At 59.0% G+C, this 25,636-nt stretch overlaps 1 protein-coding gene and 1 long non-coding RNA gene across 8 annotated transcripts in view; both read left to right on the top strand.

Annotated features, from left to right (window-relative positions):
* Positions 1 to 25,636, top strand: part of MNT (MAX network transcriptional repressor) — an 85,641-nt gene that overhangs the window by 44,327 nt on the left and 15,678 nt on the right. For 4 of the 7 annotated variants that reach the window (XM_083805897.1, XM_083805895.1, XM_083805898.1 and 1 more), the window contains 3 exons: positions 11,808 to 12,375; positions 14,973 to 15,014; positions 15,718 to 15,829. In XM_083805897.1, the coding sequence (XP_083662023.1) occupies positions 11,808 to 12,375; positions 14,973 to 15,014; positions 15,718 to 15,829 (722 nt within the window). Of the gene's footprint in view, positions 1 to 2,152; positions 2,381 to 9,051; positions 11,074 to 11,807; positions 12,376 to 14,972; positions 15,015 to 15,717; positions 15,830 to 25,636 lie in introns of those variants that run through there. The other 3 variants (XR_014574138.1, XM_083805894.1, XM_083805899.1) reach the window with 2 other exon arrangements.
* On the top strand, positions 7,838 to 8,860 carry LOC310884311. The gene is made up of 3 exons (XR_014574139.1): positions 7,838 to 7,976; positions 8,411 to 8,645; positions 8,726 to 8,860. It is a non-coding gene; the product is annotated as an uncharacterized lncRNA (long non-coding RNA).

Raw genomic sequence — 25,636 nt, forward strand, 5'->3', positions numbered from 1 at the left:
AGATGGATGCACAGCTGATGGAGTTTGGCCATGCTGCCAAGCTGCTGCATCGGGTGGTTCCAAAAGCGCCAATAAATGAATTTAATCAGGAAACGTCACTCTGATATGAATGTTTAATGGCACTGATTTATACTTTCAGCTGCCAAAGTCAGGAGCTAGCTTAGCAGTCGAGAGCCCGCTGAGCTCAAGGTTTCAGAACAAACAACTCTCCGTGGAGATTAATGTGTTGCACAAGATGTTACTGGACAGCCAGAAGGAAAGTTGTCTCCTAGAACAGTGAGCACAGCTCCCCTCCCAACTATGCAAAAGGATCTGAAAATGTTTCTTGCAAGAGCTGTTTGTTTTTAACGTCTGTCTCCTTTAGACCATTGGCTGCTGTGTTTTCAGTGAGCTTCTCTGACATTGTGGGTGGGTTTTTTCTGAGGTTGGTTGTTGGTTTTTGTTTTGTTTTGTTCGTGACCTGCTGAACAGTTTGTAACACTTGCAGGAGCTGCAGGCGGTGTCTGGGCAGCTGCCTGCAAAGCTGCAGGCGGGTACCGCGCGAGCGCTGCTGTTAGAGGCATTTTTTGTAAATCCAGCTGGACAGCAGAAGGGCAATTCTTAAAACCGGGGCCCTCAGGAAGGACGTTCTGTGGACCTGTGTGGTTTGTAGGACTACGTGTGGTACGAAAGAAAAGAGAGCAGTGGTTAAAGAAAGAATCTGTGGGCTGCTGTGCTTCTAACCCACACGGACCTGGTCTGCGAGCTGCCCCTCACCGCCAGCTTCGGCTGCACGACGTTAGCCTCCGCTGCGGCCTTCCTGCCGGCCCTCTCGGCCAGCCCGAGCCAGCTGGTTTTTATTTTTTCCTTCTGTTACCTTGCCTGGACGCCCCGCCGTTTGGGGTGCCAGAAGCCTGGCAGCCCGCAGCGCACAGCGCGACGGCAGCCGCCCGCCCGCCCTGCCCAGCCTGGCCCGGCCGCCCTCAGCCCGCGGCTGCCGGGTGCCGCTCGCCCCTCGGCGCCCCGCTCCGCTCCGCTCCGCCGCCGCGGGGTCTGGGTGCGGCGTGTGCCGGCCCGTCCGAAATACGTCCGAGTGCGGCCGGGGCACGGAGCGGGGCACCGGGGAAACGTCAGCTCAAGGCTCCCCGCGCGGCTCTGCTCAGCTCCCCGGGACAGCCGCGTGCCGCCCGCCGTGCTGCGCCGACACGGGGCTGCTGCCGAGCGGCACGGCCCGGCCCGGCCCCGCCGGGGGAGCGCGGCTCGTGGGCAGGGCCGGCGGGCAGGGCCGTTTGTGCGGCCCCAGCCCTCCCCGTGTGCCGCAGGCGTTGCGGGCAGCGCGCGGCGGGGCCCTGCAGAGGCGGCCGGAGCTCTGAGGCCCCGGCGGCGGAGCGGTCCCCGGGGACGCCCCCGGCAGCCGCCCCGGGCGGGCACAGGGGCGCGGCCTGCGGGTCCCGCCCGGCGCTGCCGGGACGCCCCTGGGCGCTGCCGGGTGACAGCGGGGGGCCGGGGAGGGGCCCGGGAGGAGACGCCCGGAGCCCGCCCGGGGCCCGCCGGGGCCTGCGGGACGGCGCTGAGCGCGGCGGGCGGCAGCTCCCCGGGGACCGCACGCGGGGCCGGGCCCGAGGCGCTTCCCCCGCGGCGGGCGCGGAGCGGCCGCGTCCGGCTGTGGCCGGGCCCCGCCGCGCGCCTCCCCCCGGGCGCCCGCCCCGCCCCGCCGCTCCCCCGGCCCCGCTCCCGCCGCGGTGGGGCCGGGCCGGTGCGGGCGGGGCGCGGCGCGGCCCCTTTAAGGCGGGCGGCGGCGGCGCGGGGCGCCCATGTGGCGGTGCAGCACGCCGTGTTGTGCTGCGCGCCCATTGGCCGCCGCCGCGCTGACAGCTCGCCGCGTGCCGCCGGCGCACTGCGGGGGGAGGGCGGCCCGCAAAGCCCGGCGCGGATCGCCCGCCGCGCGGCCCGGCCCCGCTCCGCCCCGCCGCCGCGCCCGCCGCCCCCCCAAGCCGCGGGGCTCGGCCCGCCGCCCGCCCGCCGCCCCGCGGCCGTCCCCGCGGCGCCGCCGGGCCCGCGCCCCGCCCGCCGCCCCCTCCCCGCCCCGCGCCGCCCGCCCCGCCCCGCCCCGTCCGGGCGGAGCCGCCGCTCCGCGCCGCGTTTTGCCGCCGCCCGGCGCGTAGTAGCGGGGCCGCGCCAGCGCCCGCCCGTTGTGTTGCTGTTGCCGCCCGCCATCTTGTCGCCAGCGCTGCTGCCGGCGGGGCTGAGCCGCGGGGCGGCGCGGCGCCTGCGGCCGGGCCGAGGAGCGGGCGGGCGGCGGCGGCGGCGGCCGGGGCCCGCGCCATGAGCATCGAGACGCTGCTGGAGGCGGCGCGGTTCCTGGAGTGGCAGGCGCAGCAGCAGCAGCGGGACGCACGTGGTAAGGGCCCGGGGCCCGCCGCGGAGCCGGCGCCGGGGGCGGCGGGCGGGGTGGGGGGGAGCGGGGCCGGGGCCGGGGTCGAGGGGGGGGGCGCCGGGGGGGGGGGAGCACGCGGGGCCGCCCCCGCCCCTCCCCTCCCGCCGGGCGCGCCGCCGCTGCGTGACGCCGCAGGCCCCGCCCCCCTCCACGTGCGCGCGGGGGAGGCCCCGCCCCTTCCCGCGGGGCCTCGTGCCGCCGGGTCACGTGGGGGCGGTGCCGGGGCCGCCCCGCCGGGCCCCGGGCGCTGCCGCGCGTTGGGGGGCCCCGGGAGGGGGCCCCGGGGCGGGATCCCCAGCGCGGCCCCCCCCGGCCTGGGCGGGCCCCGAGCGGGCGGCGGCGAGGCACGGCCCCGGGGGAGCCGCGGTTCGGTGCGGCCGCAGCCCCCGCCCCTGCCCGGGGGCGCCTCCAGCCGGGAGCGCTCCGCGTGGGGCCCCCCGGCAGCCCCGCGGGCCCGGGCGGGGCGGCGCGGCTCGGGGCCGGGCACCCGGCGGGGCACCGGGGCGGCGCGGGGCCCGCAGCCGTGCGGGGCGGCCGGGCGCGGGGCCCGGGGGGGAGCGAAAGCGAAACCGCCGCGGTCGCCTGGTGCTGGGCGGGCCGTTCCTGCGGGCGGTGGCGGCCGTGCCGTGAGCGGTCGCCCCGGCGGTGACGGCGGCTGGGTGCCGTGAACCTGCGGGGGACCCCGGCAGCAGGCCGGGGAGGTGGGGGCAGGCGGGCGTTACGCGCCCGGTGCTGTAGCGGTGAAGCCCCGGGGCACAGCCCCCGCCGGCCGCCCCGTGCCGGCCGCCTGCTGCAGCGCCTCCGGCCGAGGGCTCCGGGCTGGGGCTCCGAAGCCCTGCTCCGTGCCCCGTGCCCGCAGCCCCGCGGCGCTGCTGCCGGCGGCCCCTTCCTCTGTAAGCGCGCAGCTTCCACGCCCGTAGGTACAGCGGGACGGGCGTGCGCGGGGCCCCGCGCTGGGGGCGTTTTTCTGTTGTTTGCAAGCACGGGGACAGTTGGTGTGGATCAGAGGCGCCTGGCTGCTCCAGGTCCGGGTTAGCATTTTAGTCTGAGAAGAATGTTTTACGCTCTGAGAAAACCCATTTATTCATAATCACCAGTAGCCAGTACTCATTTTCTCAGGGCTTTTTCCCATGCCTATTGGTCTGCAACCCGCTAAGCTCGGGCTCTCTGCATCGCTTCGTGCTGCTCACTTACCCCGTAAGCCTTGCCCTTTTCCCAGCTTTGCCAGTGCAGGCAGTGACCCCCTGGTGCGCCCCGGTCTGGTCCCTTCCCATCTCGTCTAACTGCCTGTCTAACGGCCTGGGGGGCCCCGCAGCCCCCCTGAAGCTCTGAGCCACAAGCAGAGCGCTGGCGGAGCTGGGGACCGAAGGCAGCACTCGTGGCTGTCCGGCAGCAGCCCCGGGCTCCCGTCCAGCATCCGTGTCGGCAGCGTGGCGCCGTGCTCCGTGACGGGCTCAATGCCGGGCCGCGGGGCGTGAGGCTGCAGCAGGGCCCCCAGGACGCGATGCGCTCCGTGCTGGTCCTTCCCCCCACGTCACCGCCTCGCCGGGCAGAGCGGCACGGTGGGACCTGCCAAAGCTAACACCAGGAGCTGCTTTTGTGAAAACTGATCGGAGCTCTGATCTCGCGGCGGGAGTCCCACGGTGTAATCCTGTTCAACATGCGAAGGGTTTCCATGTGGCTTGTTTGAAACTTGGTGCTTTCGGGTATTTTAGAAGGCCTGTTGATTTTCGGGGGGTCGAGGGGGTGTGAAAAGCAGGAATCCCGGCTGGTGCAGCGCTGGCCCTGGGCCGTGCCTGCTCCCAGTCTCCCCACTGGTGCTGCTCTCCTGTGTTGAGCCCATCGCGTCCCCACTAGAATGAGAAGCGGTCCGTTGCGGAAGGTCCTCTGGTGGGTGACAGGCACTGCACACACAGTGTCTTCGCTCCAGGCTCCGGTGCTGCTGACAGCCACAGGCGGCTGCTGGAGGAGCGCAGGGCGGCCGTTCGGCAGCGGTCGCTGCCCCCTCGCCACCGCTGCAGGCAGGACGCTGCGGTCCCGGTGTCGGGGCAGCGTGCTGGTGCAGGGGGAACTTCCATTGGGCTGCAGCTGAGTTCCCTTCCCGTACACGCAGCAGCTCCGGTGACTGCCGAGAAGTTCTCCCCGTGGCACCAGGGGACAGGGGCGCTGAGCCGCCAGCAGGGATGGTGTCGGGGCGGTGGCGCGGCCGCTGGGGGCTGCGAGGGTCGGGGTGTTCCTGGGGAAACCTCGGCTCCGGGCAAACCTTCCTGCGGCCGCTTCGGCTCCGTGGTGCCTGGAGCCACTGCTCCCACAGGCACGGCCGGCCGCCGAGGCAGAGCGAGCCGCGGTCAGAGGGGAGCTGTGGGGCTGCCCACCAGCGGCACTTCGCTTCTGGCCTCGTCCCGCCTTCCCCGTGCTTACGGGCATGCGGGGCGGCACGGCTGGGGGCGGTGGTACAAACACAAAGCCCTGCCTGCGGCTTGCAGCTGCTCCCTGCCAAAGGCAGGCACATCTCCCGCTCGTTTGTTGACGCCTCGTGTTTCACCGCTGGGCTTCGCAGTGCTTCCAGTCCTCGGCTGCGGTTTGCGGCCACGCTGAGGGGTCACAGGTGGGAGGGCCGAGGTGCCCGACCCACAGCTGCCCCCGCTCGGGCAACAAGCGCCGTGGGGCTGCCTGGTGCCCGCGTCCTGCCCGGGTGCGTGCGGGGTGCAGGGTGGGAAGCCGCAGGCTGCAGCACAGAGCTGCTCCTCTGCCTGTGTACCTCGGCTGGTTTCGCTCGTGCCATGTGTGGTCCCTGCAAAGAGGAACAACCTCCCTCTGTGTGCGTTTATCCCTCCAGAGCCCGGGACCCCCTCCTGCTTTCTCAGTCCTTCTGTTTCTGGTCTTCTTGGTGTGCCTGGCAGGGCTGGTGAGGTCGTTCCCCCGTGTCTGTGCGCTCAGGGTCGGCTGTGAGGCACGGCGCGGGTCTGGTGGTTCCTCCCGAGAGCCGACACGGCAGCGGCAGCCCTGCAGCCGTGGCTGTGCCGTGTGCCGGCGCGTGTGTCGTGCACCGGAGCCCTGGTGCTGGTGGGGGCATTCCCGGTGTCCCGGGGCAGGGCGAGATAAAAGCGAGCGCGCTGGCGTTTCTGGGGGCAGGTGAGGGGGTTGGTGCTCGAGGCCGGCGGCGGGTGCCGTGACAGGGATGAAGCTCAGCGCCCCTCTGTAGCCCTCCTGCCTTTCCAAACGGGGTGTGGACGGGGCCGTCTGAATTCCTTGCCCGCCCCGTGGCTGGTTCGCAGCAGCGTTGCTCTGCGGTAGGGCCGCGGTGTGCAGCGCCCCGCGGTAGCGCCGTGCTCGTGGCGGGCAGCGTGCCGCCGCTCTGCCTGTGGCCTGGCTCCAGCTCCTGGCCCTTGTCACGCAGCCAGGCACACGCGGAGCGCGCCGCGCCTTCTGCAGGTGCCCCTGGACTTCTCCTGTTCTGTGACGGAGGTGGGACCTGCAGGGTGACTGGTTCGGTCCTTCCGCTGCGGACAGCCGGCTGGTGTCAGCTCCTGCGGAGGCGCCCCCGGTGCGGCCCCAGCGCAGAGCACAGCGGCTGGGGTTGCAGGGCCCAGGGCTGTTACGGGAGCTCCTGTCCCGCAGGTGGGCAGTGACCGACAGGTCCGGTTTGGCCGTGACTCAGCGCGTGACACGGAGTCGCCTAGCCCGTGTCTGCCTCAGTCCTGCGTGGTAGGTGTGAGACACGAGCGGGGCTCTGCTCAGCGCGCAGCTGTGTCCCGCGGGGCTGCGGTCAGCTCTCGGAGCTCTGCGCGGCTGCGGGGGCACAGCAAGCGGTGGGCGCGTCTTCCTTCCACGAGCACAGGTTTGCCCTTGTCTGGCTGGCCCGCCGGAGGCACGCTGTTGGTCCTGTGTGGGTCTGCAGGCTGGCAGTGGTTTCTCTGGTTTCTCTCGTGCGTTGGAGAAGATGGGGTGGGACCCTGGCTGCCTTCGTGCCACGTCCTGCTCCGAACATAGAAGCTGCTCAGCTTGAAAATCACCGCTTATCAGAGTACACAACTTGGTCTTTGTGTTTCTTAAAACTGCGGATGCACGGTGGAGAAGCACCGAGGTAACGTCCCGCATCGAGAGCGCTCTGCCGATTGCCTGCCCAGGCAGAGCTCCTGGGGCAGCGCAGCGGGCAGGAGGCAGCCCCGCGCTCTGCGAGCTGCTCCTGCCTGCCAGAGCCGCTGCCCTTCCGTGCGCCTCCCCGAGCTCAGCGCGGGCACGAGCCGTGCCCCTGGGCAGCCTGCTGGGCGTTGGTGCTGCCGCAGAGAAAGCGTGGCGAGCTCTGCGCCCTCGCTGCTCGAAGGCGATGCAGGTGGCTGCGTATAGACGAGGCTGCCCAAGGTGGTTTTTTAGTGGCCTCGATCCACTTTCTTTTCCCTTGTAGTAATGCAAAATCCTTTCTTTCTTTCTTCTTTCCACCAGGAGCTGGTTGTAACTAAGACGCAGCTGAAATGACCACCTGGGGCTGAACCAGGGTTTCAGTTAGGCACCGGAATAGCAAACTTAGGCATGAGACAAACTATCCCTAGAGATTTGGGTGGTTGTTGTGCTGAGAAACATCCGTAAGGTGTTACTCCGTTATGGTTGATTCTTTGCTGGGGCTTGGAAATGAACCACAAGATTTCTTGGGGGTCTTTCCAGCCTTCCTTCCCGTGTTCCAGGAGCCTCGATGGCTTTGGGGGGGGGAAATGCTCACTGCTTGGTAAGCCCTCTGTCTCGGTGAAGTAGGGATGAAGTATGTCTGCTCCCCGCCTTCTCTTACCAGCGTCATCTTGTCATTTCTCTAATCTACCTCAGGCTTGGGTACCGGGGTCCTTGTGGTTTCTAGAGTTAGAGCTAAAGCCGTCGCGCTGCAGCCACCGACGGTCCGTGCTGTTGGTACTGAGGAGGGGCGGTGTATGCGAGCGCTGGTTTTCCTTTGCTTTTACAGGTAGGGCATAAATGTGTCATAAGCCTCTGGCTGAGAAAACGCAGATCAAAGGTTTTCTGTTGTTACCACTGGTTGGTGGCGCCTTCTGCAGATAAGGCCTGAGAAGCGCGCGGCGTCAGCGCACCGAGGTGGCTCACCAGTCAGTCTCAGGTGGGCCTGAGACCAGGAAATACTTAAACCATGAGTTTTACCAAAACTTAAAAGCCACAGAATTGAAATCTTGGGAAAGCTGACGAGCTCTTACTCCCCAGCAGTACATCGCCAGCTTCTGAATCCTTTGCCAGTAGCACGCTTTAAAATACGACCTAGTCTTCCTGGAAGAGCGCAGGACTGGTGCGCCAGCCTCTGGTGGTGGGAAGGAAGATGGGGCACCGGGCCCAGGCCGACACCCGAACGCGGCCCCCGGGTCAGCAGCAGCCGGCCGGGGGAGTCTTGCTGAAGGGAGGAGGGTTTTGGGGACGCTGTGTGTGGCTGGCGGAGGAGCAGCGGTGCGGAGGCGCGGGCTGATTTCACCACGCCGCGGCCGAGCGCGGCAGCGCCCAGCGGCAGCCTCCAGACTCAGCGCCGGGCACGTCCTCGCAGCGAGACTCCTGAGCTGGGAGAGGGGTAAGAAAACAGGGGTTCTGGCAGGGATGGGAGAGAGGAACGGGGCTCGTGTTCTGCCAATGCCAGCCACGGTTCAGAGGCACCCAGGTAAAGGGGTCACAGCTTTGTCACGGCTCCAGCTCGTTTCCAGGCACTTGGAAGTGCCACGGCTGTTCCCTGGCGTGTCCTCTTATGTCAGCACCATCTGAGTGACTCAGCCCTGAGTCAGACTGCGCCTTCTCTAGCGTGGCTGGCCTCCCCTACAAGTGCAGCCCAGAGAACAGCCTCGGTTGTACGTAGGAATGAGGAAATAGGAGCCTTATTTATTTGATAATGAGCAATCAAACGAATTGTGCTGCACCACGCGGGGATGGGGCGAGAGTGGGAAGAGGAACGGCGGTTCCGCATCTTCCCCCCCTCGCTTCTGCAGAGTCCCTTCTTCCCCTTTTCTGCAGGGGAATCTCCCGTCGGAAGGAGCTGGTAGGAGCAGGTATTTCTCTGGGCAGTCGCCGCTGGCTCCCCCACAGGCGTGCCCAGGCGCTGCCAAGCGGCGCTCGTCCCTGCGGCATCGTCCCCGGGCCCCTGGCTGCGCCTCCAGTGCCCGCGGCGTGCCGGGGAGGTGCTGGCTGCTGGCACGCGCCGTGCAGGAGCTGAGCTGGAACACCAGATCGCAAAAATGTGTCTGTGCAGGTACGGCCAGAAAGTTGGGCTAAGATCTGGTCGTGACACTCAACAGGATCTCTTTTGACTTCTCCTCCTCCCCTCTGCAGACCGCCGGGCTGTGTGGAAAGGAGCCACTGACCTGCGTGCATCGGTGACCTTTCCGAGCAGCGCCGGGGGAGGCGTTTGTAGTCAGAAGTGCTCAGCATCCGCAGTTGGTGACGGAGATCATCAAAGGCCCCAAAGACACTTGGGCCGCTCTAATTTTGATGGAGATCACCGTGCTGCCACGGGCGGGCAGCTCGCCCCTGGTCCCCAGCGTGGCTGCCAGGAGCCTGCACCGCGGCCCCGTTACGGCCGCGCGGGTGGGAGGCGTTCCCAGGGCAGGCCGAGGCAGGAGATAAATTTAAACCTGGCAGATTATTAGATGACGAAGTTAAGAGTCCCTGGCACTGTATTCCTGGATCATCAGGGCCCCAGAATAGCAGCAGTCCGCCGGTCAGGGATTGTTGACCCTGTTTCTTTGCCCTCCTGTGCCAAGATCTGCCGTTGCCTCCCGCTGCTGCTGGCACCGCTGTCACTGCTGTGCTACGCGCGGCCCGGGCGGTCTGGCAGCACCCTGCCGCCCGCAGCCTCTCGCAGGAGCTGCGCTGTGGGCGCGGGGAGAGCCCCGCTCCCGCCCGTCTCGGCTGCACTTCAGACCCCCAAGGATATGCGGGGCTGTTGGGCTGCCTTGAGCCATTCAGTCCTCAGTCCCTTTGCTGAGGGTGTCAAGGAGGAGCTGAAATCGCACTTAATTATGTGTGCACCTGCCAGCCCAGCTGCCCCTCCGAGCCCCTGACCCCCCGCAGCACCGCGGGCTGGACCCCGCGCTGGTCGCTCGAGCTGCCGGTCCTCACTCTGGTCTGCGGCTCGGAAGGAAAGCTGGGGAGCTTGCTTTCGATGGGAAGATCAAGAGCTCTGAGGGGCCTTTGTGAAGGGTGTCTTCAGTTTGTTTGCAGGCTGTGGGTACAGGCGAGCAGCGGACGCTTTCCCAGCCCGGGGCAGCGCGTGGAAGTGCTGCTGGGGGGTGGAGGCCGCCCAGGGACGCCCGAATGCCCTCGGTGCGGGGAGTTGAGAGCTGGGCTCCTTTTGCCAGTGAACGAGTCAAATGCAGGGGCAGCGGCATCAGATTTTGGCTAACACAACCCTTGAAATGAACTCTTTAGCTTAAGGGAGCTCAAGATTTGCAACACCAAAGGCCTTGCTGGCAGCTCGTCAGCAGCCTGAGGGCTGCACCTGCTTCGCAGAGACATTTACATAAACATCTCTGGGCAGTCATGCTCGCTCGTAACCTTTCTTTCCTGTTCTCTTGGCTTCCCCAGTGAACAAAAAACGGTTTGTTGCAGGAATTTCACTGCCGGCCCCCGCTGATGCCCTGGGAAGCCTTGCCATCGGCACGCACCCCGGCCGAACGGGCCCTGCGCTCCGCTGGGGTGAGGCTGCTGCCAGAGGCCGGTGCAGGATGAGTTCAGCACGGGGCAGTCAGAGCTCGGGCAGAGCCAGCACTCCACTGATTCCCCGTGCTGCTGCTGTCTCGGTCTTGTAACTCAAGCTGGGCCCGAGTGCTTTAACCAAGGCTGGGGACGTGCGAGGGTGTGCTGCAGAAGCCTGGGCTGAAGGCAACTTGAGGAAACGTCTGCGAGTTCTTTGAATTGCCTGCCGTTGCCCACTGCGTAAGAGCACGGTGCGCCGCGTGCCTTGTTTCTCTCCGCCCGTGCTTGGTGAAGTCAGTCACGTTTTCCCCCCAAGTCTTTGTACATTCCTACGAAGAGGTCACGGCTCGAAGCCCGCTGTTAGCGTACCAGCGATTCTTGCAGCTCCCCGCCAGCTGTCGGGGTTGGCGTGCACTGAGCTTCGTGGGCAGCGCGCGGGGAGGTGTCTGGATGCCGGGGCCCTTGGCGCCACAGGACTTGTATAAATAAATTTCGTTTGTGCCATGTTCACACAATTAAAGCCAGAGACCTGGATCACATTAATGAGGTTTATTTTGCTAGTCGGGCCACACGGGTTTCATTTACTTTGTCTGGTGTTCTAGAAACACATAGGAACAGCTACATCACAGGGAAGTTTAGGAGCTCGAGTAAAGTCCACAGCAGCAGAAAAATGCCCGCACGGGTTCGTATTGATGGAAAGCCTGCCGAGTTACCCTGTCCACCTGAGGGCACAAGATGCGGTATTGCAGCCCAAGGAGCCCACCGGCCCCACGGGTGGCTGCGGGGCCTGGCCTCTGTGCCCGGGGTGCTGTCGGGCCCTGCTCCGGGCCCTTCCTCGACGCCCCGGGAGGGGACGGCCCCGTCCGTGTGGTGCCGGCAGGGCCAGGGTTGGCTCCTTTGCAAAAGGTCTGGTGTAAGCACCGAAGAGGAGGAGCAGAAATGTTTTGCTGGGTGTTGGTTCCCCGTGCCGTTCGTACGCGGATGTAAGTGGGGGCTCCGGGCGGGGTTGTGGAAGGGAGCGGTGCCGGGGGCTGCAGCCGTCACTGCGCGCTCCTGTGGGGACCGGGACAGCCCAGCTCCCACTGGCATCCGTTCCTTTTTCTCCCTATTCCTCCCCACTTCGCACATGTATGGGCTGTTGGGGAGAAGCGTGGAATAAAATAAACAAATTCTCTCTGCTTTTGTCAGTACCGGCACTGCGGATTTCTGCCCGCGCCCCAGAACCGAGGGGGGGCAGGGTGGAGGTGCTGCCTTTGGCCCCCCATGCCAGCAGCGCGCCCTCCTGTGCCGCGGGCACACCGTGTCTCAGGGCTGTGGGGCCTCGTTTGGCGTGGTCGTTTTTTCCTCTTGCCTTGCAGTTTGGGCGCTGGGGTGGGGCGGCCAGCTCCTTTCCTCCTGCCAGTAGCAGGGGAGCCAGGAGTCACCCCGGCCGGTGGCTCTGAGGGCGGAAATCGGGGGCAGCACCTGTGGCGTGTGTAAGATGTGTGCTGGAGCAAAAGGGACGTGAGTGGGAGGTGAAGCCCGGCCGGAGCACAGGGCTGATCCCCAGCTCCCGCAGCCGCCGTGCGGTGTGCCTGGGGCGAGGCCTCGGCTCGCCGCTCGGTGGTGGAGCCGTTACGTGACAGCTCCCCGGAGAGGCCAGGGTGGGAGATGCGGGGTGGGAGAGGCCGTGCGGGGAGTCCCGTTGCTCACTGGCGGTGTCCCCTTTCTCTTCCAGACGAGAATGAGAAGCACGAGAAGCTCCGCCTGGAGCGAGAGCAGGAGCAGCGGAAGGCCAGCGCGCCGCGGGCCAACCACGCCGTCCCCCTGGAGGAGCCGCGGGGCGAGCTGCTGGTGCCCATCTCGCCCCCCGCCCCGGCCCCGCCGCCGCCCCCGCCGCTGGCAGCCCCCATCTCCGTCATCCCCATCCCGGTCGTTACCAGCCCCCCGCAGGCGGCAGCCCAGGCCGCGCTGTCCCCGCCGCTCGTGCAGCGCCACCAGGCCCTCGTAAGCACTCCCGGCGTCACCAAGGAAGCGCCTTCGGTGGCGCCGGTCATCCAGCGGCCGCCGGGCCCGCTCCTCGCGGACGGGAAGGCGGCCACCCCGCCGTCGGGCAGCCCCAAGCAGCTCCAGCACTACGCGGCGCCGGTCCTGGCCATCTCCCAGCACCATGTGGTTCAGCAGCCGATCCAGCCCCAGCCTCACCAGCCCCTGCAGCACCCGGGAGCCGCCCCGCAGCTCGGCGCCCTGAAGCTGGCTCCGGCGGAAGACGTGAAGCCAAACGAGCAGAAGAAGCGGCCCGGAGGGTGAGTGTGTGCCGCGTGCGGAGCCTTCCGAGCAGGGGCAGGCAGCGGCGGTGCCCGAACGCTGCAGCGACCCCGAGCAGCTGCTGCTTTTGCAAAGAGCTGTCAGATCAGAAATACCGAGACCCAGGGATGTTTGGGTGGCTGTTTGGTTTTTTTTGATTGCACAGTTTCTTAGCTTGGTTTTTTATCCCCCCCCCCAACTATAGTATACAAGGGTTTTTTTGTTTGTTTGTTTCCTCCCCCAAGCCAGAAGTGCGTTAGGAAGCACGGCCCAGCACTGCCTGCCTGACCTCAGGCAGCACCTGGTGATCGGCTTTGGGCAAAAGAGCTCTGCCTATGGTGGTCAGGGAAGTCGCGCAGCAGCCCTGGCAGGAACTTTCGTGAACGCTGGACTGTGCTCTGGGAAGTTGTCTCCCAGGACAGAGATCACATGAGTTGCCGAGGGCCTCCTGGAGCTGGAAGGGACTCAAGGCTGTTTACTCTGTCCCCACCCTCAGACAGGGCTTGTGACTCTGGTGTTGCTCCTGGTCAGCGTCTAGCTTGTTCTTAAGGACTTTGGCTCCAGAGCACAGCATGCTAGTGCGGAGCCTGGTGTTATTTCTTGTGCTGTTTCCAATGGGCTGGGAGAAGAAATGCTTCCCTTCCTCTTTGTAGCAACCTTTTACCTCTTTCCTTTGCCCCCTGCAGTCTTCCTTTCTGCAGGATAAATGACCTGGATCTCTTCGGTCTTTCTCCTGGGCCCCGTTACCAGACCTCTGACCATTATCCCGCTGCCTGCAGCTGATGGTGTTTCTTTGGGACTGCCCAGAACCGGGGGGCTAACCCCGCGGGGCTCTCGGGGCGCTGGGTGGGACATCGCTGCGTGCCGTGCCCTGCCTTGGGGGGCTCTGCTCGGGGGCCCAGAGGAGGTGCTGGGGACCGGTGCCACCTCCTGCCAAGCCACGTTGTGGCGGCCAGCTCGTCCTGTGGGGCAGGGCCCGAGCTGCTTCTCGTCTCTCTGGTCCTCCCCACCCAAACTAGTGCCGGTGGGAGCTGGGCAAAGCGCAGTCCTCTCTCCAAAGCCGCCTGCTCGGGAGGGATGTTTTGGCCAGGTCAAAATCTGGCCTTGCCGTTTTCCCCCTGCCCGCTGGAGCTGAGTGGGCTGGAACGTGGCAGCTCGCTCGCTTTTCCTGGGGCCCCCCGCGTTCGCTCCGATCCCCTGTAAGGCAGCACGGGAGGAGCGCGAGCCGTGAGGTGGCTCCGGCCTGTCCCCGAGCAGCGGTGCCGCTGTCATCCTGCGGGACCAGGAGACGGACGATGCAGCGGGCAAGAAAAGGGTTCCTAGTGTCTTCCGGAGAGTAGAGACCCTACAGCGTGGAAGGAGACGGTGGAAATAATGCAGATAAAACTTTGCAAAGATAAAAGCCTGTGTGAAATGCCACTACAACTCCTCGTAGAAAGTTGGTGATCTTTAGCCCTTGTCTATAAACGGCTCGGCTGCAGGGCTGGCGCGTGGACGCGTGCTTTGGTCAGGGTGAGTGGGGCCCCGGGGGCCGGGCCGGGCTCTGGCCCCAGGCGCGCAGCGGCGCCGTGCCCCCAGCTGGGGCAGCCCTCGCCCCGCGGGGTCGCTGGGGCCGGGGCGGGTTGCAGGGGTCGCTGACAGCGCTGCGCCGGGGTGCCCCAGGGGGGTGCGCCTCGTCTCCCCGCTCCTCTGAGAAGAGCTGTTTCTGGGTGTAAGCGCTGGAAAGGCGCTTTTTCCAGCTTGTAAATGTTTCATGGGAAAAGGCTGTCAAATATTTATTTTTAAACACCTGAACAGTTATTAAATATTAACCCACCTCCTGAAATGCTCACCTCGCTGTCGGTGCGTTTTCAACCAAAAGCACCAAAAGCAAGTAATCACTTTGTGGAAGATACTCCAACTCTCCATCAGCCTGCTCATGTACTTTATCACCACTGTAGCTCCAGAACTAAGGCAGCGTGAATTTGGCCTTTCTAGGAGTTCTCCTGTGATCTGGGGAGGTAGGGACAGAGCAGAACCCCCAGAAACAGAGGTCGACCCTGGTTTCCCTCGAGCAGTGACTGGAGGATTCCTGGATTACTTCACTTCGTACTTATGTTTGGCTGTGTTACTTCAGGCACAATAAAAATGAAAGAGGTTTGAAGTATGTCTGCCAAGTCATGTATACTTTAATTTGCAACCGGATAAATCTCACCCCGCTGGAGTGTAGGCGTAGATCAGAAATGGGTCAGAATCTGGGCTATCCAGGACTGTACAAACACGTACAATTCATACTTGGCGTCTCTTCCTGTTGCTGGTAGTGGCCCTGTCTGCGTACACATGGACGCGTTATACCCGTACCTCCTTGTAGCTCGTGTGCAGCCTATGGGTAATGCTTATCCCACCTAAATGCATGTGAAGTATGGATTTTATCTTGATAGAACACAGGTAGATTATGTATGCAAATAATACTAAACCAGTGATATCTCAACTACACTATTGTTCTTTAATATTTACCTCTATATCCTAGACACACACACGCTGCTGAACGTAGAGGTTGAATGGCAATAGTTTTAAACCTGACACTGAGTTTATCTTTGTTCTGTTTGGGTTACAGGGTTGGGACCAGGGAAGTACATAATAAATTGGAGAAGAACAGGTGCGTAGAAAGCCAGGGTTTTGCTTTTTTTCAATTATAATTCCCTTTCACTTTTTATTTATTTTTTGGCCTATAGTCTGTCAATATTTGTTTGGCTTGGGTTTTTTGCTTTTGTTTTTAACAAATGACTTGAACGAAATTCTTAGTTACTTTTAATGAATCTTGCAATATTGCTTTGCTTTCTTATAGCTCAATTCTGCATCTCTTGCTTCCCAGTATGTTTTATTTAGCTGCATAATTGCATTACGATAACCCTGCAAAGCCCTGATCCTGCAAAGTAAATCCCCACGTGCATAACGGTGTAATTTCTTACTTGACTTGAAGTAATAAACTAACCAAGTGTGCAGCGAGAATACAGAATAAAGACCAGTTCCTGATCTGACGCTCTTGTAGCCCCAATAGCCAAATCAGAAATGTGGTGAAAGTGAAAAGAACAGCACAGGGAGACGTGATATTTTATTTAAGATCGCACGATGGTTTCCTGACAAAGCTAGGACTAGGAGCCAAGCCGCACAAGGCACAACCCATAGCCTGTCTGCTGGACTGAGGTGGTGCAGTGTGAAGCATGCAGGTAGTCCCGGTGACTGCTATGCACATGTGTAAGTGCTTTGCTGGATTAAGGCCCAAATTAAGCTTTAGCCCTCTGTGAAATTGATTTCTGGTGTGTGCTCACAAGCTGACAAACCACCTGTGTTTTCTTTAGACGTGCACATTTGAAAGAATGCTTTGAGACATTAAAACGCAACATCCCCAACGTAGACGACAAGAAGACCTCAAACCTCAGCGTCCTAAGGAGTGCCTTGCGATACATCCAGGTACCGATGGCGTTCGGGTGGCTGCTGCTTGCTGTTGGCCGTTGTCGTACGGCGCTTTGTCTGCTGAAACAGAGAGAGAGAGTGGCTTAAACCGAGCTAAATATCTGTTTCTGTAATGAAAAGGAGAAAAGTGAACCCACCCTGCTCTACCCCCATGCAAGTGTAGTCACGTAAACTCCAGATTTCCAGAACTTGTAGGTCTTCTAGGAATGCTTGCTTCATGCAGTCTCCTTATACTTGAAATTCCCAGCTAACTGTAAGTCGTCGGTACCATCAGTAGTGGTGGACCAGGTGGCTTTCACCTTAGCGCGACAGATAATCTAGATGATCCTAAAAAGGGACATCTAGTCCAGTATATGCTACTTCTTTTTCACTCGGGGGAATTTTAATCCGTGTGATTTGGGGGGGTTTCTGTTTGCTTAACCAAAACAGGCAGGTTTGTTCTGAATGTCTCCAATTTTTGATGAGGTGGAGATGTAAATACATGTCACTTACGTGGAGGTAGGGAAAGACTGGAGCTTAGGGTTAAGTGAAGTGTTAATGTTTGCTTAATTGTTGTTCGTCATACTGACACGGTCTGCAGTCTTGTCAACTGGCTTTGTCCATTGCGTTGTTCTTACCCAGTATGTTTTCTGCATTGATTGTGTGGGAAAATGGTTGATAGTTGCCCAGAAGTAGTTCTCAGAGGTGTCCTCTGTGATTGTGAAATCAGTAGCGTGTAATGCAATCAAACTCATTCTAGAAAATGGAAAATTTGCTAAATTCATAGCATTCTCTTGCAAGTGAAGACGGCCAGTAGACCTCCAGCATTTTGGCTGGAATAAAGGGTGCTGAGGGCTGCTCACAGGCGGGCTTGTCCACAGTGATGTGTTGTCTGCTTTCTTCTCTTTCTTCCCATATTTCTCAGTATCTCTCAGATGCCATTTTAATTGTATATTCAGAGGTACCGGACACTCACTGCCCACATTACCTTTTCTGTGGAGCGTCAGTAAGTACTCGCCGACTTGGAGAACTGGGCCAGCTCGCCCCTTCTCAACGGCCTTAACCCGTGACGTCCCTTGCAGAGCGTTTGGCTGGGGCATGGAAACCAGACAGATTTTAATGGTACCCAGCCACTAGAGAGTAGCAAACAAGAAGAAAAATCTGTGTTGTTTAAAAAGGTCACTTCTGGAGAAGTGGTTGTATTATGGTTAATAGGCATCAGAGAAGATAAGAGCATTTCATTTGATTTCGGGCAGCCTGGTGTCAGTGAAGAGATGAGCTTTCATTAGTGCTAACAGAGATGGAGTGATCGCATCACCTGTTCTTGCACTTGGGACTCGAGTCCAGTCGTGATGTCACGAACAGAGCTGTTCCCAGCCTAGCCTGCTGACACTCTGTGAATACTGATGCAAGTGCAGATCTGTCCGTGAGCAGACACTGCTCTCTGGCAGAATTTTTGCTCTGTGCTTCTGCGAGACAGCTTAAAATGCTCTTCGAGGCTGTCGGTGGGGGTGGCCGATTCTTTTTCTCCTTCCCCTCTAGATCTGTTGTGAAATACATTGACTCTGGTGCTTAGGTGCGACGCACTCCTGTGCTCCCTACACGCATGCGTACAAACAGCTCTGTAAACTGCTGGGAATGAAACTCCTGTCGTGTTTTCTTAGGAAGCATAAACTACTTTTTGATGGTCCACTGTGTGCCCATGGATTCAGAAAAACATTTAAGTTTCTTCCACATGGGATGCGGTGCAGTGCCACCTCTGAACTGCTGTCACCAGTATGGATCCTTTGTCTGAGTTCTGTCTCTCTGGCTGGCCACCTGCAAGTAGCAAAGGGCAATTGGGGCAATTGAGCCAGGGTTGGTTGGTCGGTTTTGGTTTTACTTCCTATGAAATCTCTGTGTTTTGGTACAGGGGCGTCTGCCCTTCTGCCCACCCCTAGAGCTTTGCACAGGTGAAGGGAGCTCTGACTCCAGGGCATTTGCCCTTGGGTGAGCGGCTGCAGGTAGGGCTCGGAGGGACGTGAAGACGCAGTGACGGGGTGCTCTGAGACCTGCGCAGTGTTTTCACTTGGGGTTTGAGGGGGGCATGAAGATGCGGAAGACATGTCTGGTGACTGTTGTGGTTCACTGGTGCATAACTGCTGCTGACAGGTTAGGTTAGAAGTTAGCTGTTCTCCTGGAGAGTCAACGTACCTTCCTCGTAAGCTGCTTTGAATTTCATAGCAAGAAAGGGAACGGGAAATTCTGAGCTGCCCTTCATGGGGGGCAGATGTCTACAGGCAGCGCGTGCCCGTGGCTGAGCAGGGACGCCTGGGCAGGCCGACGACAGAGCAGTGCGGTAAGGCCCCGGGCTCGGGGACTTTGCTGCAGGATCCCGAGGGGACCAGTGCCTCCCTGGCAGGCACGGCGGGCTGCTCGTCCCTGGCGGGGGCACCGCCGCCCTCGCCCAGCCCCAGTACTGGGCACTCGCGCGCTGCCCGGCGAGCCGTGCTGCCCCTCGGCTGGCAGAGGGGGCCGGAGGGGCGCCGCAGGCCGCGTGGGAAGCGCGTGCCTCAGCAAAGAGCCGGCTCCAAAGTGCTGGGGCCGGAGGCCACGGGCTTGCTGCCAGCTGCCTCGCCGGGAGGCTGCGCAGACGCGCTGCAAACGAGAGCGGCCTCGGACCTGCGTCGGGGCACGGCTGCACAGCCGGGTCAGGGCCAGCGCAGGGCCCGCTGCTGCCGGTGGGTGGAGGCTGGAGACGGAGCCCGGCCTGCGCGGCGATGGCGACGAAGGTCGTGCTGATGCCGTCCATCCCAGCCCCCCCTCCTTCCTTCCCGGCCGGGAGCTCCCTGGCCAGCACCCCCGGCTGCCAGCATCCCGGCCGCGTGCGCGGCGTGCACGTGGTGGCCCCGGGCTGCCCGCCCGCAGCGCTGCACGCCGGGCCCGCCGCCCGCACCGCCTGCACCACCCGCGGGCCCTGGGCACGGCCGAGCCGCCGCCACCTGCGTGAGCTCCGTGCCGATGGCAGCGCCTGCCCCTCGCGGGGCTGCCCCCAACACCGGGCGAGAGCGTCGCCGGGGGCTGAGCGGAGGTGCCACCCCCGGCATGTGCAGAGAGCAGCGGGCAGCACCTCGTTGTAAGGCTGGGCGAGGCGAATCCCAGCCTCCTCTTCAAACAGGAGCACGGAGCCGGTTCCAAGAACAAACAAAAGAACCGTTCTATTCTTGGCAGCAGAAATACGGAGCTAGCACCCCCACACGTGGAACGTCTCCGTCTCCTCAGCCTCTGCAGCCTTCCAGGTTTCTGCAGACAGCCACAGGTACCACGAGTCCCGCGCCGAGCTCGGCACGTCTCGCTGACGGGCTTGGAGCTGGCCTCTGCCTTGTGAAGAGAACATGGGCATTGTACAAAAGGGGTTTAAAAATCAAGACTCAACATGGCAAAGTGTTTTTTCACAAAAGAAACAAGCCTTCCGCAGGAGGAGTGCAGCATGCCAGCCCCGAGGCTCTGCCTGGCTGATGATCTGTGCCCGCAGGAGTATGGCAGTGCACTAATTGCTGCAGCCTCTCTTCCTATGAAATCCTTTTTCCCCATTCCAGCTGGAACTTCTTAGAAACAGGCTGTTTGGTTCCTTGGCTGGATTTGAATATTTGTATCTGCATCAAATCAGATAAGTCAAGAAGTTAAATTCCAAACTTCCCATGGAGCTGTCATTCTAATTTATCCTTCGAGCTGGGTCTGCGCTCTACAAGAGCAAATTAGAATCTCTGCAATTAAGCACACTGTTGCACAAAGGAAATTAGGCTGAACACAGCTGGAAGTTAATAATCCTTTTAAATGGCGATTCGGTTTTAGGCAGTGCAGGCTGTTGTGTTGCGGACCAGCTTTGTGGCTTTCGGGTGAGGGAGTTTTGTCCCCTGCAGGTGGCAGTTGCTTGGGCTCCGTGCCTGTGACAAAGTGCGTGGTTGTGCAAGCTACCTGCCCTTTGTTCCTCGCCTTCCTCCCTGCAAGGCAGGAGGGACAGTGCTGCAGGCCTCCTCAAAGTTCTCCTAGGTCCTAAAGTGCCACGGGAAAAATGCAGCGGGAGGAAAATGCTGGCGTCTGCTTGTGGGGAGCAGTGCCCGGGTGCCCGTGGCTGGGTCGGGACCTGGTCAGAGAGCAGCTGGCCGAGGCCATCCCCTCCCCGGGCAGCGAGCGGGGGCCGCAGCGTGCTCTGCGTGCCTGGGGAGGGTGCTGCTGGCGTGGCCGGGGAGCGAAACTCGGAGCAGAAGGCTGCAGACGCAGTTCATAGCCAGGACTTCAGTGCAGCTGGGTGTTTTGATTTAATTCTCTTTGAAGGATTCCTTGCCCCCTAGGAAATGTTGTAATCATCATAGTTGGAAGCTAATTGAAGCCCTTAAGCAAGGCTGTTTTCTCCTCTGTGTTCTCACACTGTGGCTGTCGCTATGGTACCTGAACACCTTCCAGTTTCAGGGGTTATTTCCTATTGCATACTTAGTGTGAAACAACATCCAGGCGATGAGCTCACCGGGTAACACCAGGACAGCCAAAAGCAGGCAGCCTGCGAACAGCTCCGAGCCGCAGCCTGATGGCCCTGCGCTCACACTGCAAGTCCCGTTTGTCTGCCAGAGCCTCCCCCTACAACCAGAGTCAAATGCTGATCGAACAATAGCGTGCTTACAAAATATTAGGCAAAGCTGAGCTCCCCGAAGCTTGCAAGGGGCAAAGAGGAGAATCCTTGGAAGCCCTTTGTGGAGCAGGACACGCTTGATCCACGGGACTGCACGTGCTGCTTAGCGCAAGGCTTGGAAGAGCGGGGAGAAAAAAAGGTGCTGTGATAACAAACATCGGCTCCCGTTGTGCCAGAGGAATGTTTGCTCTGTATAGCAATGGACTTCCCTTACAGATTCACAGAGCTCATCTTCCAGTCCTACTCGCTGCTTTTGTAGTATTGGAGGTAGGAAATAACTACGAAATGAACTTGGGGTTTATAGCATGACCCATACGTCATGTGTTGCCAAGGAAAGGAGCAGGAAGGGTGCAGTTTCTCCCTACCTCAGGAGCCAGGGTTTAAATCATGCCCAGCATCCTGCTGATGGAATGATACCGGAGCAAAGCCACGGACACCAGCCCAAGCCTTGCCTCCTGGTCTTTCTGCAGCCTTCCCAGTAATCGCAGAGAAATTCTTGTTGCTGAACAGTCTTCTGATTTTTCTGGATATAGATGCAGTATAGAACAGTCTTCTGATTTTTCTGCATGTAGAGGCACTTAAATAAATCTATAAATGAGTGACAAAGCCTTTAGAAGTTACACAGCTGCTGGTGTGAGCCGGCTGCAGCCTCTTGTTCTCACTCAGGCTGTCCACCAGCTAGCCCAACAAGTGTGTTAGCGCAGCAAAACCTTCACAGCCGACATCTTCCCGTGGTCCGGGTTCTGGGAACGGGGTGCTGCATCAGAGCAGCTGAGGTGCTGCATCAAAGCCGCTCTTGGGAGCAGCCAGCTCCTGGGGATGCCAGCACTGAAGCAGCCCGGAGCCCCGTCCCGCGGCGCGGGGACAGCCCCTGTGCACCTCTCGACGCCTCCCCTGCAGGAGGGCGAAAGCAGCGCCTGTCAGTTTGTGTGGCCCTCGGTCCGGTGCCCCCTCAGGGGCTGAGTTTATGCTAAAAACACAAAATGAAGTAGTGTTGTACTGGACTCGAGGTAATTGACATCTCTTTAGATTCGCAAATAAACAACCACATGGTTCATTTTGAAGGAAATGTGCCCAATTTCCTCGTCTGATTGCAAATGCAGGCCTCCTCCGCTGACCTCCCTTTGCATCGCTGCCGTGTCCTCAGCTGACCTGCTGACAAGGCCACCGCTGCCCGGATCAGTGTCATTGCCCTCTGTCAGATGTGACTGCTTTAGACTGAAGCTAAAGCAAGGACAGTGTCCGTCAGTCCCAGATCACTGCCAGATGGAAAGAAAAATAGTTTGGCAAACTCAAACCAGTGGACAGGGATGTGAAATAGGAATAAAGCGGGGAGTGATTATCCTAGGAAGTAAAAGGGACTTTGTCCTTTCCTAAACAAAAAAACAGCAACATAATCCTGCAGTAGAGAGTGTGTCAACATCAACATCAGTCACTGGATTTTGATGCAGGAGACCTTGTATGATTTTATTCTCATTAGCACGCTGGTTCCTTCCGTTTTCCTTGTGCCTGCTTCCTCCTTTGTCACCTCTGTTTGCAGCATGAGCTCTTCTGCCACCTCTCCTCAAGTCACCATCTAAGCTGAGAGCACCGGATGCTCTTGTAAGGTGAACAACAAATTACAGAGCTGATTCCTGACCTCCTGCCGGGAGTAGAAACCCATCACAAACTGATTTATCTGTGCTAATCAGTAATGCTAATTGTTTGCGTGAAACATTTAAAATATCCTCGCCTGGTCTCTTTGGCTCAAACTGCGTGAAGTGACACATCGTGCACCTAAAAATGGTGCAGTTTCCCATCTATGCTAACAAAAACAGAACAAGACGAGTGGATTTTTAAAGTCCTTTGGTAATGCTTAAGTTAGGGTTTACACGTTTCATAGATAAAAGAGGACGCTGCCAACGGAGCGATTTGTGGCGCAGAGAGGTGCCGCACCGCAGACAAAGCCCACGTATCTGAAGTGAGAAGTTGGTCTGCCTGTACTCTTGAATAAAAAAATAGAGCTCCTTTACATTCCAGCCCTGTAGTGGCCGGATTATTGATCAGAATGCATAAAACCAAGCTGTGATGCCGAATCTGATCAAGTCCCTCACCTTGAAAAGTGTGCCTGTAACTTGTTTTGTTGTTGGGTTGTTTTAATTCAGTGCCAGCTACCTTCTGTAAAACTTGCCCGGTAAGAACCTGAGTCCATCACTAGTCTCCGTGTCTCCATGTGAGCAGCACTCACATGCAAAGCAGAGCTGCTTCGCATTGTTTACCTGACCCGATCAATTGATTCTATCTTGTCTAATTAGCCTGAATTTCATTGCGAGTAATAAAGGCTCCCAGCAGCAATAGGCTGTGGTCATGGAACAAGGGTATGGTATCATCTGTGGGCGTCAGAAAGAGGTGAGAAATCGGACTTAAAAAAAAAAAAAAAGGTGTTCAGTAAGTAAAGCAAATTGGAACCTGCTTAAAAGTGTGAAAGATTAAATTGGAGCACAGGGCTGGTCTCCACTGCAGTCAGTGGGAGCTGCACATGCACAGCAAGTGCAGTTCCTGCTCCTCATGGAGCCACTGAAGGATTGATTTTAGCTTCAGGGCCGTGACGGCAGGCTGCATCCGTCCAGGAGGAGGGGTTCTGAGCCTGAGAAGCTGGGGGAGGCTCCGAGCTCCCTGTCCCTCGGCATGCTGCCTGAGGCATGAACGCTCGAGTTCCCGCTGCTGGGCATCTTTCAGTAGCTTCCAGCACGTAGCGCAGGGCTGTGCCTCGCGTGCACTGGCACTGACGGATTGTTATCCCTTTGGATAGCTTGCACAGTCATCGAGTACAAGGAACTTGGGATTCTCTTCTTGAATCAGAGAGTGTAGCGCTCCGGCTGGCACGTCTGCCGAGAGTGATGTGGGCCCCGGGCGGCTGCGGACATCTGAAATCAGATCCCTTACCATCCCTCACCTCCTGGGGTGAGACGTACCCGAAGGGAGGCTCTATCTAGAGAGCAGTCGGTGGATTAGCTTCCTTTGCAGCAGTAGCCACAAAACGTGTCATGCAATAGAAATAAAAAAAGCCAGTGTTTGAACCTTGTTGAGTGACTGGAAGCCGTCCCCTTGCCAGAAGGGACAGTGATTTTCTTGACCACTGTCTCGCTTGTGACTCGCACACAGGAGTTTGGAAAGGGTAAACAAAATTATAAATCTTTTACATATTTTTTAGTTGCTAGAAAACCCACAACTATCACCCTGCTATCATTTAAGTAATAGCTTTAGGAAGCACTTAAGGTTCTAAAACACAAACCAAACCTAGCGGAGCGTAGCACAGGGTTTTGAAATGGCAGCTGTGTTGTAGTCGAGTACCATTGCTCGTACTCTGGGTGTGCTGTCAGAGAGCAGGCACGGGAGAGGAGTGCACGGGACGTGACAAAAGCAGTGATGTGTACAACCTGATTGCATGGGCTTTATTTCATAACTGTTTTGTTTTGTGATTTTGCTTTTCTCTGAGAGCCTGATAGGAAGAGGTTAGGAGCCCAGTGGCCTCTGTTACCTGGGGAGCTTGGGTTCCTGTTCTTGTTCGCAGATAGCAAAGGTGTGTGCTGATACTCTTTACAATTATAGGGAAGTAGGCTCTGACCTCATAGCACTGCAGACAAATAGTCACAAGAAAACAAAATTGCTGTGTGTGCCTCAGCGCAGCAGAGTTCAGCCCATGTTACACAATGCTTTGCAGCCACAGGTGCCAGGGGCAGTCCTGCTAGACGTTCAGTCAACTACAAAATAATAAATGAGGGGGATTTTGAAATTATAATAAAGCAGCAGGAAGTTGGTATCAGCTTCATCTCCTGTTGTCATGTTAGTGTCACTATGATGTGATAGAAATACTGATAAAGTGTACATTGGAGATAGTGGAAATACAAGTAAAATTGTACAAGGCTCCCTGTCTCAGCTGTTATTTATATAAACTGAATAGTGATGCTGATCCTGCTTGTGCCTTGGTTTTCCCTTCCAATTCTTACCGTTCTACCCAAACACTTTTCTGTGGGCACCTGTGACTTCTTTTCTGTCTCTTTCTCTTTGCTGTTACTGCCAGGAAAGACACAGGCCATGGGAAACCGGGTGACTGTAAGAGGTGGGTGCCATCTGTTGGGCATGATTGTTCCCTGTGTCTGTACTTTAAGAAAACGGGAACTGGCCCCTGAGGGTGGTCAGGCGATTTTCTGCAGCGCTAGTAAGACCAGCTTGTATTTTGGTCCACATCCCAAAAGGTCTGAGATACTCCTAGCGGCACTTTCCGCTCAAGTGTTGGTTCATTCTGCAAACAGACTTACGCAGGCAAAATGCTTCGTCAGGTTTTGACCACGTCGGGTGTTCCCAGGTAGCTCACAGCCTTGTGTTAATCCCGGGGCATTGTCTTTAATTAGGTGACCCGGCGCCGTCAGGGCCTGGCTGTCAGCTGCTGTTACGAGATTAGGCTCCAGGATGTGTTGGAATTGGTTGCTGAGATACTGCATTTTTCTCTGCAAATTGCTACGCCAGGGAGAAAAGGAATCTGCTAGATACTAATTTGTGTGGTCCTATAGGAATGCTCTGTGAACCTCGCAGCTTATAGTGTGTCTTAGCCAGTCAGCATCGCAGTCACATTCAGTTTTGATAGATTTCAATAGTAGCTAATATATTTAGTAACACAAAAGCTGTTGAGTGTCAATAGGCTAGTCTAAAAAGGGGATAGTTTTAAGACCAGTTTGGAAATATTACCCTTTGTTCCCCTCCCCGCTCCCCCATCATCTTGGGGGCAAAGCATGGCTTCCATGTTGGGGGGCCAGAAACACGTTGTGGCTGCTCAGGGCCTATGTAAGATTTAGCAAAAGCAGAGCCCACTTCTCGTAACCCCTTCTTCTGTGTTGCTCAGTTTCTGCACAGGTCGGTGATACTGAATTTGTACAGGTTGGGTGGGTTGGCAGCATACCGATCAGCTGAGAATTACGAAAACTTCCAGAAAGGATTGAACCATACATAAAACTTTTAGTTTAGAATTCTTGCTGTGCTCCACTCTTCTGGTTTCGTATTTGTTGTGATTCACAACTCGGCGTCCCCAGTAGCTGGCACCATCCTGTCGCGTTGTGGTAAGGGTTTCAGGGGGCTCTGGGGGCAGCCCAGCGGGGCGTGCTGGGGCCTGCAGGGCT

Source organism: Anser anser (assembly GCF_964211835.1).
Source record: "Anser anser genome assembly, chromosome: 20".
Taxonomy (NCBI): Eukaryota; Metazoa; Chordata; class Aves; order Anseriformes; family Anatidae; genus Anser; species Anser anser.